The 15846-nt window shown below is 50.9% G+C and overlaps 1 protein-coding gene across 1 annotated transcript; it reads right to left on the reverse strand.

The window, feature by feature from the left end:
* Positions 1 to 417: 417 nt before the first annotated feature.
* GINS2 (GINS complex subunit 2) lies at positions 418 to 9095 on the reverse strand. The gene is made up of 5 exons (XM_045533733.1): positions 8922 to 9095; positions 8276 to 8390; positions 4294 to 4393; positions 1278 to 1404; positions 418 to 1045 (listed from the first exon to the last, which is right to left on the reverse strand). The coding sequence occupies exons 1-5, from the start codon at positions 9009 to 9011 to the stop codon at positions 920 to 922; spliced, it is 558 nt and encodes a 185-aa protein (XP_045389689.1). The 5' UTR covers positions 9012 to 9095; the 3' UTR covers positions 418 to 919.
* Between the last annotated feature and the right edge of the window lie 6751 nt (positions 9096 to 15846).

Consider the following 15846-nt stretch of genomic DNA (forward strand, 5'->3'; position numbering starts at 1 on the left):
CTCCACCAAGGTTGTGTATCTTCCTAAGGCACCTAGCGACTCCAAAACACCACACTCGAATAGTCATTTTTCTCTTAGGAAAAAAATAATTTCCTGTGAGCCACTGTTACCTACAACAGAGTCCTTCCCCTGAACCCATCAAGAACGACATTAGGAAGAAAAGTCAGGCCTTTAGTGTCGTGTCTTAAGCTTCACTCACACGTCTCACCCGCTGCATTAGTTCTTCCCTGACTTTCCTCTTGACAAGCAACCCATGAGGCTTTAGCCACAGTAGCCGGAGAGAGGAACACCATGCTCCCCCCTTTGCAGTTTCCAACTGGCTGCCACACACCTTGGTAATCAGATCACCTCGGCCGCAGGGCTCAGCCCTTTTACTTGGTAGTCATACAGGACAAAAACCCAACAAAGAGCCAGATCGGGGTTGCTCCATTTTTATTGTGGATCGGAGCTTAGCAGATAAGCACTGGTCAGCATCACTAGCTGCTCCATCTGCCATCCTCTGTGAGCAACCTCTGTAGGAGTCTAAATTTAGCCCAAGAAACCAGGATCAAGAAGGGGGAAAACAGCTGTTGGTACAGTGCCGCTCCTGCTATATCTACACCTCACAGTCACTGAACACTCACCTATGCATGACAGTTCTGCTTGGGAGAATAACTTATTTGCCTATACCTTTTCTCTCTCTTCCATGAAAGAAAAGCTGGCTTCTAGAAATAGATGTGGAATTAAAGAACATTCCAGGGAGCCGAGATGAGGACTAATCCGACTTATTTCTCCAACAATGTTACGCATGTATTCCTTGCACCATCATACATGTTTTTCATATGGTCTAAAGTGTCTCTTGAGCTCCAGAACCACGAGTACCTCTGTCACGTCCCCCAGCAAGCCACCTGCCGCCAGACCTTTACGAATCACAGCCTCTCTAGAAGTCCTGAGACTGGGCACTCTCGGAAGGCTGGAGGTTTGTGCGGAGTTTGTACATGTGATTGAGCGCTTGTGTGAGAAAAGCCCCGCTGGTATTGATCTCCATCAAGGTCAAGTTATCCAGCTAAAACAAAAGGAAACAGACCAAAGTTGACCAAGAAGTTTTTGATTTTGAGAAAAAAGTAAACTCTGCTGAATGAGAAACCGATGTTTTTTGTTTTTAAAGCACAGACAGTAGTCCTTGCTCGCGGGAGCCTCGGCAGGCAGGATGTCATGTGGAATTCCACGGCAGCCAAGCCCGGCCCACTGGCACCCAGGCGGGGTGGATGCCAGGGGGAGGCGAGACGTGTGCCTACCTCGGCATGCGCCTCCTGCTGCCTCACAAAGCTGTCGGCGGACACACGGAGTTTGGCTATGCGAGTGTCCCACATGTCCTTGACCAGGGTCCGGATCTCATCTGCTTTCGGGATGTTGTCTGAAGCACTAAAGGAAGCAAGGGGTGAAATAAGTCAGGAAGCAACACCGGACAGAATGGCTTTTTTCAGGCAAAATACTTAAGGTATTCTAGACTCAGAAGACCTGTTTCATTTTCAATTTTAAGAGGTAAGGATTTGTAGCAGTTAAGCTTGGTGCCAAGGACATTCGGCAGTGATCCACACTGGGTTATTTTGCTCGTGTTAACTGTCACACGGCAGGCTGTTACACAGGACTTCTGTTTACCAAAGAAATTTAGGTACCAAAGAATCTGCTCTAAGTCAGACATCGTCTTCTCAGGGTACCAATGTTCTGTGCTGCATAATCTCCACCTAGAATGACCTTTCAAGGGCTAGCTCAGAGGTCATGACCTACGCTGCTCCCTGTGTACAGGGTGTTGACAGGTCCCTGTTCCCCACCAGTACTCCAGGGGCTGCAAACCCACCAGGGAAGGCAAAGTCCCGCTCTCTGTCAGGCACTGTGCTTAGCACTTGACGCGGCATCTCATGCTCACGAAAGCCCTAAAAGGTAGGATTATTCCGCTCTTCAGATAAAAATAAGTTACAAAAATCACAGAAGAAATTGCAAATTGGCAAAGTGACCACACCTATACATAGTAAAATTCTGGGTAAAAGTTCAAAGTCAGTGAGGACAGTAACAGCCTTCCCTTGTGCAATATATTTTTTAACTAACCTCTGAAGAAAACAGCAGACATAAATATTCTTCATCACTAGGCATTCTCGGTTAAGCTAGAAATTCTCTCTCCATATGCTACAATTAGCTCAGGATTAGTAGACGGCAAATCGGTAGTACAAGATTTATGTAGCATATTTTACTTATGAACCCAAACATTTAGATCTTGTGCTCTGAACAGCAGGCTAAAGAACAAAAAGGACCCCAACTTCTTATCAACTGAACTACAGAACAAATGTGAAATTAGGTCCCTTAGCCAAGTGATTATAAAGCAAAGTTTTTGGTAGAAACTGCATACATAATACATTGAACATCAAAAACTAAAAATGAACAGCCCCCCTTCAACCTGGCTGACACCAACTTCTTACCTAGTCTGTTTCCAGATTCTCCCCTTCCAAGCTACTGTCCCCGCAGCCACAGCCGTCAGCAGTCGCTCAGATCCCTCTCATCACACACCCCTGCCAGCGGCTATCCATGGCCACAGAACCAATGTCTCCACTACCTGCTCCCACACGCCCAAGTACCTCTGCTTCCCCAGACACACCAGCACCTCCGCACTCTGTGCCTGAGCACAACCAGCTCCTCCTGCCTCGCTGCCCTCTCCCCTGCGACTCACCTCACGATTTCCCCGCCTCCCTCAAGCCTGTGCTCGCAGCGAACCTCCTCCGCGAGCTCATCTCTGGCACCAGCAGGCCTGTAGCCCAGTGGACTCCCAACGGCACTGGCCACACTGCAGTTTAACTATGGTCCAACTCTCTCCCCCACCAAACTGGGAACACAGGCCTACATGACTAGTCCCACTGTCCAGTAGAACGCTCAGTGCGTTGTTGGTTCTAAGATTTTATTGAACGAGTGGGTGAACTGCTGCCTCACATCAACCCAAGCACACGTCCACGTGTACCCAAAGTTTTCCTTTCAATCCGGCCGTGCCATTCAGTGCTGCCCTATAGTAGGCAGCAGCAGGAATATCCCAATTTTCAGTTCTAGTCCTGCTCTCGAACCCATCCATTAAAAGATGCTCAGGAAGCTTCAGAAGCTTGACATTTTGCAAATTAAATTCTAAGTATCTTCCAGGCAAAATTATCCACATTGGCCTTCTCCCTTTACTGGTTTCACTCATTCATTCAACAAACATGGACACCAGCCACCATGCTGGCAACACAATGTATACCAACACAGCCCCTGCCCTTTTAGAACGGGGGTATGTGTGTGTGCGCATATAATGGCACAACTAAAGGATCAGAAAATTATGACCAAGTCAAACGCCATGGTGGGGTACAGAGCTGCCAAAACAACGTGTGCACCGAATCTGGGAGAAATACTTGTTATGATAAACCACATGAGGTGAGCAGGGAAGGGCGGGGGGAACAGCATGCACAAAAGCCATAAGGACCCCAGCATGTCTGAGGAAATGACAGAGGCCAGTGTGAGCCTGAGCCCTATAGAACCAGAGGGAAGAACCGTAGAGAAGTGAGAAAGAGGGAAGGAGGGGACCCACCAGGCTGTGTGTGTGCTGCCTGAACACCACACTCAGGACTTTAGACAACCACCCTGGAAAGGCTCCAAGGATTTCCAAGTAGGAGAGTGACATGACAGCTTTGCCTTTAAAAGACCACTCTGGCCGCAACATGAAGAATGAATTAGAAGCCAATGCGGGGCGCTGTACGGATGTAGGCAGACAAGTTAAGGAGTTACCATAGCATGTTTTGGCCATGAGTGGGCTCTCCCTACAGCGCAAAGGCAAACGTGAGCCCTCTGGCCCTTCCTGTGAAAGACACACAAGAACTCAAGTCCACATACCCCGAGGAGAAAAAGGAGTAAAGCTACACTAAATAAAACATGTCTATTGTTAAGGCTGCTGCTGGAGATGACGGTGGCTCACACCTGACTAATGTCAAGTGACAGGAGGTAGAATGGGAAGAGCCAAGGAATTTACTGGGGGGTGGAGAAAAGGAAAAATGAGAGACAGAGGGGGCAGGGGAAGAACAGAGAGAGAGAGAGAGATACACACAGACACGGAGAGAGTGTGTCAAGTGTGCGTGTAAAGACATGGCCTCCAGGGGACTGATCTGAGAAACGGGGTGGCCAGTGCTGCCACTTACCACGGCAACGAGCGGGGAACAAGACAGGGAGGGTGAAGAGTTAGAGGCAGGGAACCGTGAGTCCAATCTCAAGGACGGACGCTCAGCAATGGGATCTACTTACTGATTTAACAGGAGTTTGGTGAGTTCCATGTAGTACGGGCTGGGCACTGGGGTGAAAGTGTCTTCCTTCCGCTCATGATCCCTCATCTTTTCCAGCTTTTCTGAAATTCAAAAGTTAATACATTTTACCATCATTATAACCAAGATATTTTTTAAACCTTCCAAGTTTATCAAACATCTATATTACCTACTTGATTGACTTGCAAATACATGAAAAAACTTCTTAGAATAACATTTGGATATTTATATAGATTATTTGAGGCCTTCTCGAAAATTTCTCTACGAAAGGAAAGTTTTTGTTGTTGTTGCTTTGGCCTGCAGAACAGATGCCTGAAAAGAAAGAATTTTTTTTTTTTTTTTTTTAAGGGAAAGAGCGAAGTATTTTACCTTTGATGCACTAAGTGCTCAAAGCAATCAGTGACTCAAGAAATGTATTTATACTAAGCCTTGTTCAGAAGGGAGCAAGACAACTCACAAACTGCAGCCACCCCTAGCCTGGGGACGAAATGCTATCTGAGGGGTTAAAGCCCTGGACCTAGGATCTCACAGTTGTGTCTGGTTCCCCCCAGCATCAGCACTATTCTCACATACGCCCCAACACCCCCTCCCCCTCCATCTTACTGGCCTGAGAAATCCCAGGCCCAGGTGTGGACTGTGAGGTGTGGGTAAGGAACACACACAGAGCACAACCCTGCTGCAGGTCCCACTCACCACCCATCTCCAGGGCCCTAGATGCTGTCCTACAATCCTCACACTTCCCTGGTCCATGGCCCCCTCCCTCCATCGCCAGCACCTCCTCTGCCCACCGCCCAGTCCTCACCTGACACGGTGTTGAATGTACTTGCACAACACCCCCCCTACACCCCCGCATTGTTCCCACTCACTCAAGGACCAGCCTTCCAGATGTGTCCCGGACCTGCCACTCACCTGCACAAGAACACACTCCAGCAGCTCTCATGCTTTTGAATGATCACTGTCCCTCACTGCTTGATCTTCCAAACACACTGACATCTCCCATCTTAAAAAGACCCTCCTCTGACACCAAATCTTTCTGCAGCTACCAATGCGTTTCTCATGCCTTCTACAAGACCTCGCATTGTCTGACGCTCTTGCGAATGTCCTCTCCTCCCATTCACTCTTCCACCACCAGCCCCTCCACCAACCGTAGCTCACCAAGGCCCACAGCCTCCACCTGGCCAAGCCCAACAGCTACTCCTCATCTCCACCCCGGCCAACTGCTCAGTCATCCTCCCTGTCACTTACCTTCTCCAACACCCTCTCTCTGAGCTTTATTCTGACCTCACTGGCTGCCCTTCTCTTGCTGACTCCTCCTGACCCCCCAGTGCTGGGGAACGGAGTCCAGCTCCCAACCCCCTTCTCTACTACCTAAACTCACATCCAGGCGATCTCATCCTGCCTCAACCACCACCTATTTGCTCAGGATGACTTTCAAATTTACATCCCCCGTCAGTCCCCTGCCCGAACCCCCGAGTCAATATCCCACTGCCCATGTAACTTCCACCTGGTTATCTAAAAGACACCTTCAACATAACACGTTCAAACCCCAACTCCTGGTCCCCACACTGTTCCTGTAGCCTCGCATTAAGAAACAGCAGCTCTTCCTCCTTCTGGGCCTCAAGCTGACAGCACTGGCCTTCAACCTTAACTCGTCTCCCTCACACCCCATTGCCAGTCCTTCAGCCAATCCTGCTGCTGCTTCTTTCAAAACACTTAGACACCAACCCCATCTCCCCACCTCCGTCAGCTCTTGCCTGGATAATTACCTACTCCCCCAACCACACACCCCTTCTCTACACAGCACAGTAATCCTTTCATTTTTTAACATCTCAACCAGATTATGAAACACCTCCATTCAAACTCTCCAACAAATCAAAAAGGTACCACCAACAAATTTTTAGCCAGGACATGGAACACATCTGGTAGGATTATAAAGCCTCAGCCACCTTGAAGAACCAGTTGGCAGTTTTTACAAACTTAAGCATCGTCTGTCCTATGACCCAGCAAGTCTGCCCATCTAGGTATTTATTTGCCCAACAAAAATATATCTACAAAAAGACTTACACAAGAACATTGTGGCAGCCTTATTAAGAATAGCCAATACCGGGAAACCCAAATATCTACCAACAGAAAAGAACGGGTGAATCAAAAACACAGTATACTCATACAATGGAACAGTACTCAGCAATGAGAGAATGGTGTAATGATCTATGCAACAACAGGGGTGAATCTCCAAAACATTCTGTGGGTCTGGGCACAATGGCTCACACCTGTAATCCTAGCACTCTGGGAAGCTAAGGCAGGAGGATTGCTTCAGGTCAGGAATTCGAGACCAGCCTGAGCAAGATTGAGATCCCATCCTTACTAAAAATAGAAAAAATTAGCCCAATGTGGTGCTGCGTGGCTGTAGTCCACGTGGCAGCTACTCAGGAGGCTGAGGCAGGAGGATCACTTGAGCCCAGGAGTTTGAGGTTGCTGTGAGCTAAGCTGACGCCATGGCACTCTTGCCAGGGGAACACAGCAAGACTGCCTTGGGGAGAAAAAAAAAAACAAAACGAAAACATTCTTTTGAAAAGCAGTCAGAGACCAAGAAGTGACATACTAGATATTCCTTTTATACAAAGTCTCAGAACAGGTAGGACTAATCTATGGTGTAGAAGTTAGCAGGCAGCAGCCTCTTTAGCAGGGTCTACTGACTGGCTAATAGTACCTCACCGCTTCTCACCACAATACAGCCCCTACCCAGCTTGCAATGATAGGCTTTTGCCCCGTATCACTGTGGGTCTGGATGGGCCAAAGCGGCCAGAGGCTGATCTTAAAGAACCCTGGAGCTCCCGCAGCACTAATGGGGTCTGGCGCGGCTCCCTAAGGAAGCCCCTCAAAGCAGAGGAATTGGAGTTTCCCACTATGTTTCAGGACCAGAGTCACAACCCCCTCTAAAACAGAGAACAAGTGGGACACGTCCAAGCAATCTTTCTTAAACTGATTTGAGAGGGGCTGGCTGACAGTTCTTGTTTCTAGGAGGTAGGTACTCCCAGGTGATTCCCAGCGGGGAGGAGGCAATGGAAATCACTCAGAAGCTTTTCAAATTCTACCTGCATGCCCACGGCCCATCCCACAGTAAAATAATAAAATTACGACTTTTCCCTGTAACAAATCGCTCACATCTCCAAGATAGGAGAAGGATTGCAAAGGCTCAGGATAAAGTCTGTCTGCATCTTTGATGCCTTCTGTTTTTTCTAACAGCTTTATTGAGGCATAATGAACACACGATACAACTCTCATATTTGAATAGTACAATGGTTTTCAGTATATTCATGGTGTTGTGCAGCCATCACCACAATCAATTTTAGAATATTTTCATCATCCCCAAAAGGAACCCTATAATCTCTCCATCACCTCCAAAACCCCCATACCTAGGCAACCACTAATTTACTTTGTCTCTACAGATTTGCCTCTTCTGCACAGTTCACGTAAGTGGAATCAGGTGGTCTTTTGCGCCTGGTTTCTTTCATTCAGCGTAATGTAGTCAAGGGTCACTGACATTGTAGCATGTATCAGAACTTCATTCCTTTTCAAACCTGAATAATATTCCATTGTGTGGTGACGCCTTATCTTCATGCATTCTCTACAAGGCGAGATAACGCCTCTGCTTCTGAACACACTAGCCTATACTCGTTTTTAAAAATCTAAAACAAATGCTTAAGGTCATATAATTTTTATTATACAGCAAACTGAAATATCTAAAATCAGAATATGAACTAAAACGTTCAGACACTCCAAAAACTAACATGACATTAGCATCAGTGGTCAGCACACTGGGCCAACAGGTGAATCGGGAACCCGTCATTTCAGCTCATCAGTGGATGATGGAGTAGCCGGAACAGGGACCAGGTCAGGAAGGAGTCCCCACGCCCCACCTGCGGGAGAGGGTGTCACCCCAAACCGGTCTCCACCGTCCTTACCTACATCCATCCACTCTGGAGGGAGCAACCGACATTTCTGTCTTTGTTTCAGGTTAATCGCCAACCACAGAGGCACCTCCACCGGCAGACCAGGGTTGAAAGGCCCCAGGTCCCCCTGCCAAAGGTAAAGCAATCCCCGGTAAGGCAAAAAACAAAATAAAAACCAAGAAGCATCACTGTACCTCATTGCTATCAAATAAGAAGCAAGGCAGTACATCGCCTGAAATCCAAACAAACAAGTATCCAGCTGTTATTACAGACCGGCGGGAAGGCACCTCGCAAACCCCTGGGGTCACGTGGGCGCCGTCCTCCCTGACACCGCAGCTGTCACCCGCCAGCGGGACCTCCCCAAGGGCTGGGGACATCACACACCCACCTGCGGTCACCTGCGAAGCGCACAGCTAAGCCCACGGCCGGCCCGCACCTCCTCCCGCGCCCGCCCGCGACCTCCCTTCCCGAGCAGGCCTGGCGCACGGGCCTAACGCGAAGGCCCGCTCTCGGAGCCCCGCTCTCCGCGCCCGAAAAGCCGGACCGAGGGGGGCAGGTCCACGGCCCGGAGCAGGCGGTTTCCGCAGAACCGGGGAGCGGGGAGCGACCCGAGACCCACCACGCCCCGCCCGGAGCCCGCCGGCCCCGCCGCCCTTACGCCGATGAGGTAGATCTTATCCAAACTGAAGTTCGGGATAATGGTGACCAGCTCCTTCTCGGCCAGAAACTCCACCTCGGCCGCGTCCATAGCGGCGCACACTGCCGGCCCGGGACCTGCGGGCCCCTCAGGCCCCGAGGCCTCCGAGAGGAGAAGCCATGGCCGCCGCTTTCCCGCCACAGCGCGAGACCCGCCCCCGCCGGAAGGCGGCCCGCAGCGGCCTATAAGGACGCGGCGCTCTCCGCAGGGCGGCGGGAGGCGGAGCCCGCGGTTGCTACGAGCCCGCGGATTGGCGCGTCTGAAAGAGGCCGCGCGCCGGCCCCGCCCCCCGCGGGCTGCGCACCTGGATCCGCGCACCTGGCTCCGCGCACGGGGTCGCTTCGCCTGCCCGGGCGCCCATCTGTGAACACCTGAGTCGGGAGCTGGGGCGGGGCTCGAGGCCGCGTCTACACCAGCGTTCCGCGTCGGGCCGCGAATAAATCCATTTAGCCCAGCGCCGGGCGCTGGGACACGGAGCGACCTGGGCAGACAGACGCGGGAGTTGAGGAAGGACGTTGTTTCCTCTCATTTCATTATCTTCTGCCCTCTCTGGACACATCGGTTAAAAATCTGTAAAAACGCAGATCCGTCCACCCCACCCCACCCCTTCCAACGCAAACCCTCCAGGGAAGCAGCTCGCGTCTGCTCGAGCGGACGGCCCAGGTGCCCGCTGAACCCCACGCCCTCCGTGCACGAGCGACACGATGGCAGCGGGTGGCAAACTCGCCTGTGTCACAGTCTCCCAGAGGATTCTTGGCGTCAAGGTCCACACTCCCGGGGAGTTGTCATTCAGGAGTGGGGTGAGGACAGGAAGCTGAATTTTAACCAGGGCCAGAGTGATTTTGATGGGCAGGTAATGGGCCAGGAAAGCTTCCTGGGAGGTGAAGCAGCTGGTCTTGGACTGGACTCAAATTTGAAAGCTCGATCATTTGGCCCCGAGAAAAATCACAGGGAATGCATGGATTCCAGGGTTCTGTATCCCCCCCCTAAAACCCATTCCACCCCAGCTAACCCCAAGCTCTCCTCCTGGACTCCCTCATGTAGGGTTGTTGGGAAGATGAACTAAGGGTATAATTTCTGCCCACTCACATGGAAAGATATGTCTGTTGTTTATCTGCCTTGGAAGTTGTCATTTACAGACTTGGAGATTTTACTGTGTGTTACCTTCATTCGGTCATGTATTAAGACAAATATGCTCCAAGAAAATAAAAGGTCACTCTGGATGCTATGTGACCACTTTGAACCTGAGTCTCCTCATCTTCAAAATAAGGTAGGAAGAGAAGGAGCCTGGAGTGTTCTGGTAGGAGTGGAAGCTGTGGACCACCTGGCCCCTCCCAAAATAGAAACTGCCTCAGGCGGCTGCAGAGAGACTGTGCCAGCCTGTCTGGGTTTTGATTGATGAGGGAATGTTTTCTTGACTGGCAAGTATTTGTGCTCCAAAGCTGGCGAGGCCTCACTGCCCGATTTGTGCAGCCTGTAGAAGAGCGAAGGAAAAAAGCTGATGAGAAAGCTGAGGTTCAGAGAGGCTGCAGAGGGGCAGGAGAGCTACCAGAGCCCGAGTGTCCCCAACACGGGTCTCAGTGCCCTTATCTGTAAGGTGGGCATCAGTGCTGCTGCTGGCTTCACTGCACGTTTGGGAGAACAAGACGGGATAGTGTGCATGCGGCTTTCCAGACTGCAAAACGGTGGTGCCTCAAACTTGAGCGTGCATGGGAATCACGCAGGGGGCTTGTTAATTGCATCTTTCCCTTCGTGGGAGCACGATTCACAATAGCCCAAACGTGGAAACAACCCAATGCCCAGCACCTGATGCTTGAATAAATGAAATGGTGCATTTCCATAGGGCCACAAATCGTAATGAAGTACCGGTACCTACTAGAACATGGGTGAACCTCAGAAACGTGGTCCTGGGTGAAATAAGCCAGACCCCCCCCCAAGTCCACATATTGTATGATTCCATTTCTGTGAAACGTCCAAAATGGGTCCTTAGAAACAGAAAGATTACTGGTTGCCAGGGGCTGGGGGAGGGGGGAATGGGGAGTGATTGTCAATGGGTAATACGGGGCTTCATTCTGGGGCGACAGAAATGTTCTGGAATTAGATAGTGGTGATGGTTGCACAACTCTGTAAATATACCAAAAACCACTGAATTGTAAACTTTAAAAAGGTGAATTTTATAGCATGTGAATTATGCCTCAATAAAGCTGTTTTGTAAAATGCCCGTCTCTAAGCCCCAGGCTGAGACTTTGACTTAGGAGTGTAGGGTACACCCGGGTGTTCCGCACACTTCAGTTCCCCAGGAGGTTTTTATAACTGAGAACACCGAGAAGTGATTTGCCCCCATCAGTGCCAGCTCTGAGCCAATCCTAGCAGCCAGGCTGTGAGCTCCAGAGGGGCCTCCTGAAAGCCAGTCCTCACACCTGGCCTCTCTGAGTGGAGGAAACAGACAGTCGACAGACAAGAGGAAAACTAAAGGGGATGGGACGGCAGAGCTGGGGGTGCTGCTTAAGATGGGGTGGTCACGGCCCCACACCATTATTTCCTGTTCCGAAAATGCCTCCCCTAGAAGGCTAAACTGACCCACATGGTAATGATTTAGGGTTGTAGACGTCAGTATGAACTCATGTTTAGCTTGATGTAGATACTAATGGATGCATACAGAAGTATTTTTGTTTTGTTTTTTTGTGTTTTAAGTTTCATTTTTAATTGACAAATAATTGTATGTGTTTATGGGGTACATGTGGTGTTTCGATACATGTATGCATTGTGGAATGATCAAATCAGGCCAATTAACATATCCATCATCTCAAATACTACTTCTCTTTTAAAAAAACATTTAAAATCCACTATTTTAGCTATTTTGAAATATACATTATTATTAACTGTCGTCACCACGCTGTACAATAGATCACCAGAACCTATTCCTCTGACTGACTGAAAGGGTGTACCCTTCGGCCAACGTCTGCTCCCCCAGCCCCGTCCCCCGGTAACCACCACTCTGCTCTCTACTTCTATGAGTTCAAATTGTTTACATTCCACCTATAAGGGAGACCATGCAGTGTTTGTCTTTCTGTGCCTGGCTTATTTCACTTAGTATAATGTCCTCAGGTTTACCCATGTTGTCACACATGGCAGAATTTCCTGCTTTTTAAAGACTGAATAGTATTCTATTGTTTGTGTGTATGTGTCTGTGTGTATATGTACATATATCTCTCTTTTTTTTTTTAATGAATTTTTTTTGAGACAGAGTCTCACTCTGTCACCCTAAATAGAGTGCCGTGGCATCAGCCTAGCTCACAGCAAACTCAAACTCCTGGGCTCAAGCAATCCTCCTGCCTCAGCCTCCCAAGTATCTGGGACTACAGGCACACACCACGATGCCCTGCCAATTTTTCTATTTTTAGTAGAGACGGGGTCTCGGTCTTGCTCAGGCTTGTCTTGAACTCCTGAGCTCAAGTGATCCTCCCGCTTCGGCCTCCCAGAGTGCTAGGATTATAGGCATGAGCCACCGTACCTGGACAGACATCTTATTTTAAAGCCGTCCTCTGTCGGCAGCAATGGGAATGGCCTGTGGCTGGGCTGTCCGTGGCAGGTACCAACCGTGTGCGGAAACTGAGCCTCTGCCACACGGCCCGTGCAGACAGGCAGCTGCCGGGGCCTGGGGTCCTCTGGAGGGCCGTTCATCGCGCGTCTAACTTTCGGACTGGCAGCACGTAGGATGAGGACTGCCCCCCCTGCATCTGCACAGGTGATTCTGGGGCTGAGCGTGTTTGGGAAGCACCCGGGTGCACCTGCCCCGAGTGTGTTAATTCAACCCTTGTTTACTCTACCTCGAGGCCCACATCTCTTTCACGTGGGGTTTCTTGTAACGAGGTGACCGGTAGCCCAGGGAAGCCGTGAGTTACGGTGAAGACACGCAGAGGTAGGGGTGGCGGGGAGGCTTCCGGGACTTGCAGCCCTGCCTGGGCAGTAGAGTCACCTGCCCCACGTCCAGGCCTCGCTTTGGACATCGGATTGTTCAGACTTCTCTGCCATGGTTGAGGCCACTGCTCTGATGTAAACTGGGCCCGGTTTCTCTCCTGTGGTCTCTCAGCAGTGACTGGCAGCTGGTGGGATTCTTGCTATTGCTGAGCTGAGGAGGGGCTGGAAATACAGTCATGTTGCAAAAAAGAACTTTGGGGCCGGGCGTGGTGGCTCACGCCTGTAATCCCAGCACTCTGGGAGGCAGAGGATGCTGGATTGTTTGAGCTCAGGAGTTCGAGACCTGCCTGAGCAAAAGCGAGACCCCTGTCTCTACTAAAAATACAAAGAAATTATATGGACAGCTAAAAATATATATAGAAAAATTAGCCGGGCATGGTGGTGCATGCCTGTAGTCCCAGCTACTCGGGAGGCTGAGGCAGTAGGATCACTTGAGCCCAGGAGTTGGAGGTTGCTGTGAGCTAGGCTGACGCCACGGCACTGTAGCCCGGACAACAGAGTGAGACTCTGTCTCAAAAAAAAAAAAAAAAAGAACTTTGGAATGGAAAACACCTCCCCCAGGGGTAGCTCTCTCTCCCCCGCCTCAGCTGACATGAGCCAGTGGTGAGTCACTGTGAATGCCCTGGTATAAAACAAGACCGCTTCCCAGGCAGAATGGGACACCCTACCGAGCTCTGGGTGCCTAGAGTAGATGGTGCCCAGCTCCCTGCTGTGACTTGAGCATGCACCTGTGCCCGGGGCTTTCAGGTGGGGGTGATAACCTGACCTCCCTCAGGGCCGATGTCACCTGGTATCCATGGCCTGGCGTGTCTGGCCAGTGGCAGCAGCTCTGATCGATTGGGCCCCGACAGCCTCACCTGTTACCTACTTTGAAATTTACCTTCTCTTACAGCTGTTGCAAGGCTTAAAGGGATTGACCCAGGTCAAGTCCTCAGCGGCGTCTGACACAGCCTTGCTCAGTAAATCGTGGTTTGCCCTCTTGACAATTGCAGTAGCTCTTTCTCAACAGGCCTGCGAGGTATTTATCCTCCCTGCTGAGTGCACTGTTCCACGCAGGCAGTGGTGAGGAGTGAAGCAAGACAGATAAGCAGGGCCAGATCTGGGCCTGCCCTTGCAAGCTGCTTGGAGAACTTGGCCTTGATCCGAAGTCAGTGGGAGGCCATGTAAAGCTAGCTATTTCACCATAAGGAAGCCCAAAGGAAGACGCCATAGATTTGCATTTTAGAAAAGAACGCTGGGTGGATGAAGTTGGGGGTAGACAGTCTAGCAGCAGGAGACTCACCTGGAGGCAGGTGAGTAGTGGTGGTGGCCTGACCTACGGCGGCAGCCCCGGGCACCAGGAGTGGGGTCTGTCTGAAGGCAGAGCCCACCGACTATCCACGCCGTGCCCGGAAGAGCCAGGCTCAGGGAAGCTTCCAGATCCGATCCAGGTGGCCACAGGTATTTCCCCATCTACCTGTGGCTCTGCACAGCCTGGCAGCGCCTCCCGGCCCTCTCTGGGGGGCCTGCATGTTCCTGCCTGCAGCCTGCCGCTCCTGGGCTTGGCAGGGGAGCCGTCACGACAGCCCCACCGTGCACATCGCGGCTGGGCCAGGCGCTCTCAAATGGCTCCGCCGTGGTGTGAATACACTCTTGTGTCTTTTTGCCATCTGCTGCTGTCATTAAAAAATTACATTTCCATCTGCTTTCACACTTTTCTCCCCTCCCAGCCTCCCCTCCTGGAGGAACACAGCAGAGATCCCAAGTTTCGAGACCAGAACATTCCCCTGCCTCTCGGAACCTGGGAACTCACCCCAGCACACCAGGGTTGGGGTTCATGGGCTTTGTCGGCAGCTGGGGCTGGGAATTTCCGTCCATTTTCTCTTCGTTTAACATGTACTGTGGCCCCTGCTCCCCGTACTTGGGGGGAGCCATTCACAAAGCTTTTTTATTGTTGGTTTTCATCAGTATGCTTGGCTTGGGCATTAAAAATAAATGAAAAATAAACTACTAACATTAGTAACCATTCCCCCAGGACGTATTTAAAGCAGCGGTCCCCAACCTTTTTGGCATCAGGGACCAGTTTCATGGAAGACAATTTTTCCAGGGACAGGGAGTGGCAGAGGATGGCTCAAGAGGTGCCGTGCGGCCCGGTTCCTAATAGGCCGCCTCCCGGTCCTGGGCTGTGGCCAGGGGCTTGGGCACTGCTGATTTACAGAACAGACTCAAAAAATAAGAATTGTGGAGTGATGTTTTGGGTTCAAAATGAATCCTCATTCTGAGCTAGCCCCAAAGAGGCACCCACCCCACCTGCATAGCATCCCAGCCTTTACGGAAGCATCAGGTTCACGTAGAACCCAACGACCCAGCACAGTTGTGGCAACACGGATCGGCCTTGTTGTTCTCAAACACAGCTGTGCAAACATCAGCGTTATCGCTACTATTTTCGAGGACTTTTTAAACCGCGTGCCAGGCATCATTCTAGGGTCCTTGTGCGTGTTCATCCGCGTAAGCTTCCCTGCAACCTACTGTCTCTGTTTGAGGATTACGGAAACTGAGGCTCAGAGACGCAAAGTGACTTGCTTAAGGTCACACAGCTGATGAATGGGGTACAGGGAGATCGTCTTCATTTGGCCCCAAACAGGGTGCCAGTGGAGTGGCTTAGTCTACGTGGAAGGCCATTCCAGCAAGCGCCAGGAAGGGACGGGGGACGCCGAGCCGGGGACTGGAGAAGGAGCTGGTGCGGTTGGCGGGTTCCCACTGCGGCAACTCAAGCTCAGTCCCCCCGGGAACCTCTGCGCAGCTGTGAGGCTCCCCTGCTCCAGGTGTGGTCAGCAGACCGTGTGGACGGCCCCGAGGAGCTGGGTAGAAAGGCACAATCCCAGACCCAGGCCTCCCGCATCAGAATCTGCACTTGAACCAGACT

Source organism: Lemur catta, chromosome 20, assembly GCF_020740605.2.
Source record: "Lemur catta isolate mLemCat1 chromosome 20, mLemCat1.pri, whole genome shotgun sequence".
In the NCBI taxonomy this organism is placed as follows: Eukaryota; Metazoa; Chordata; class Mammalia; order Primates; family Lemuridae; genus Lemur; species Lemur catta.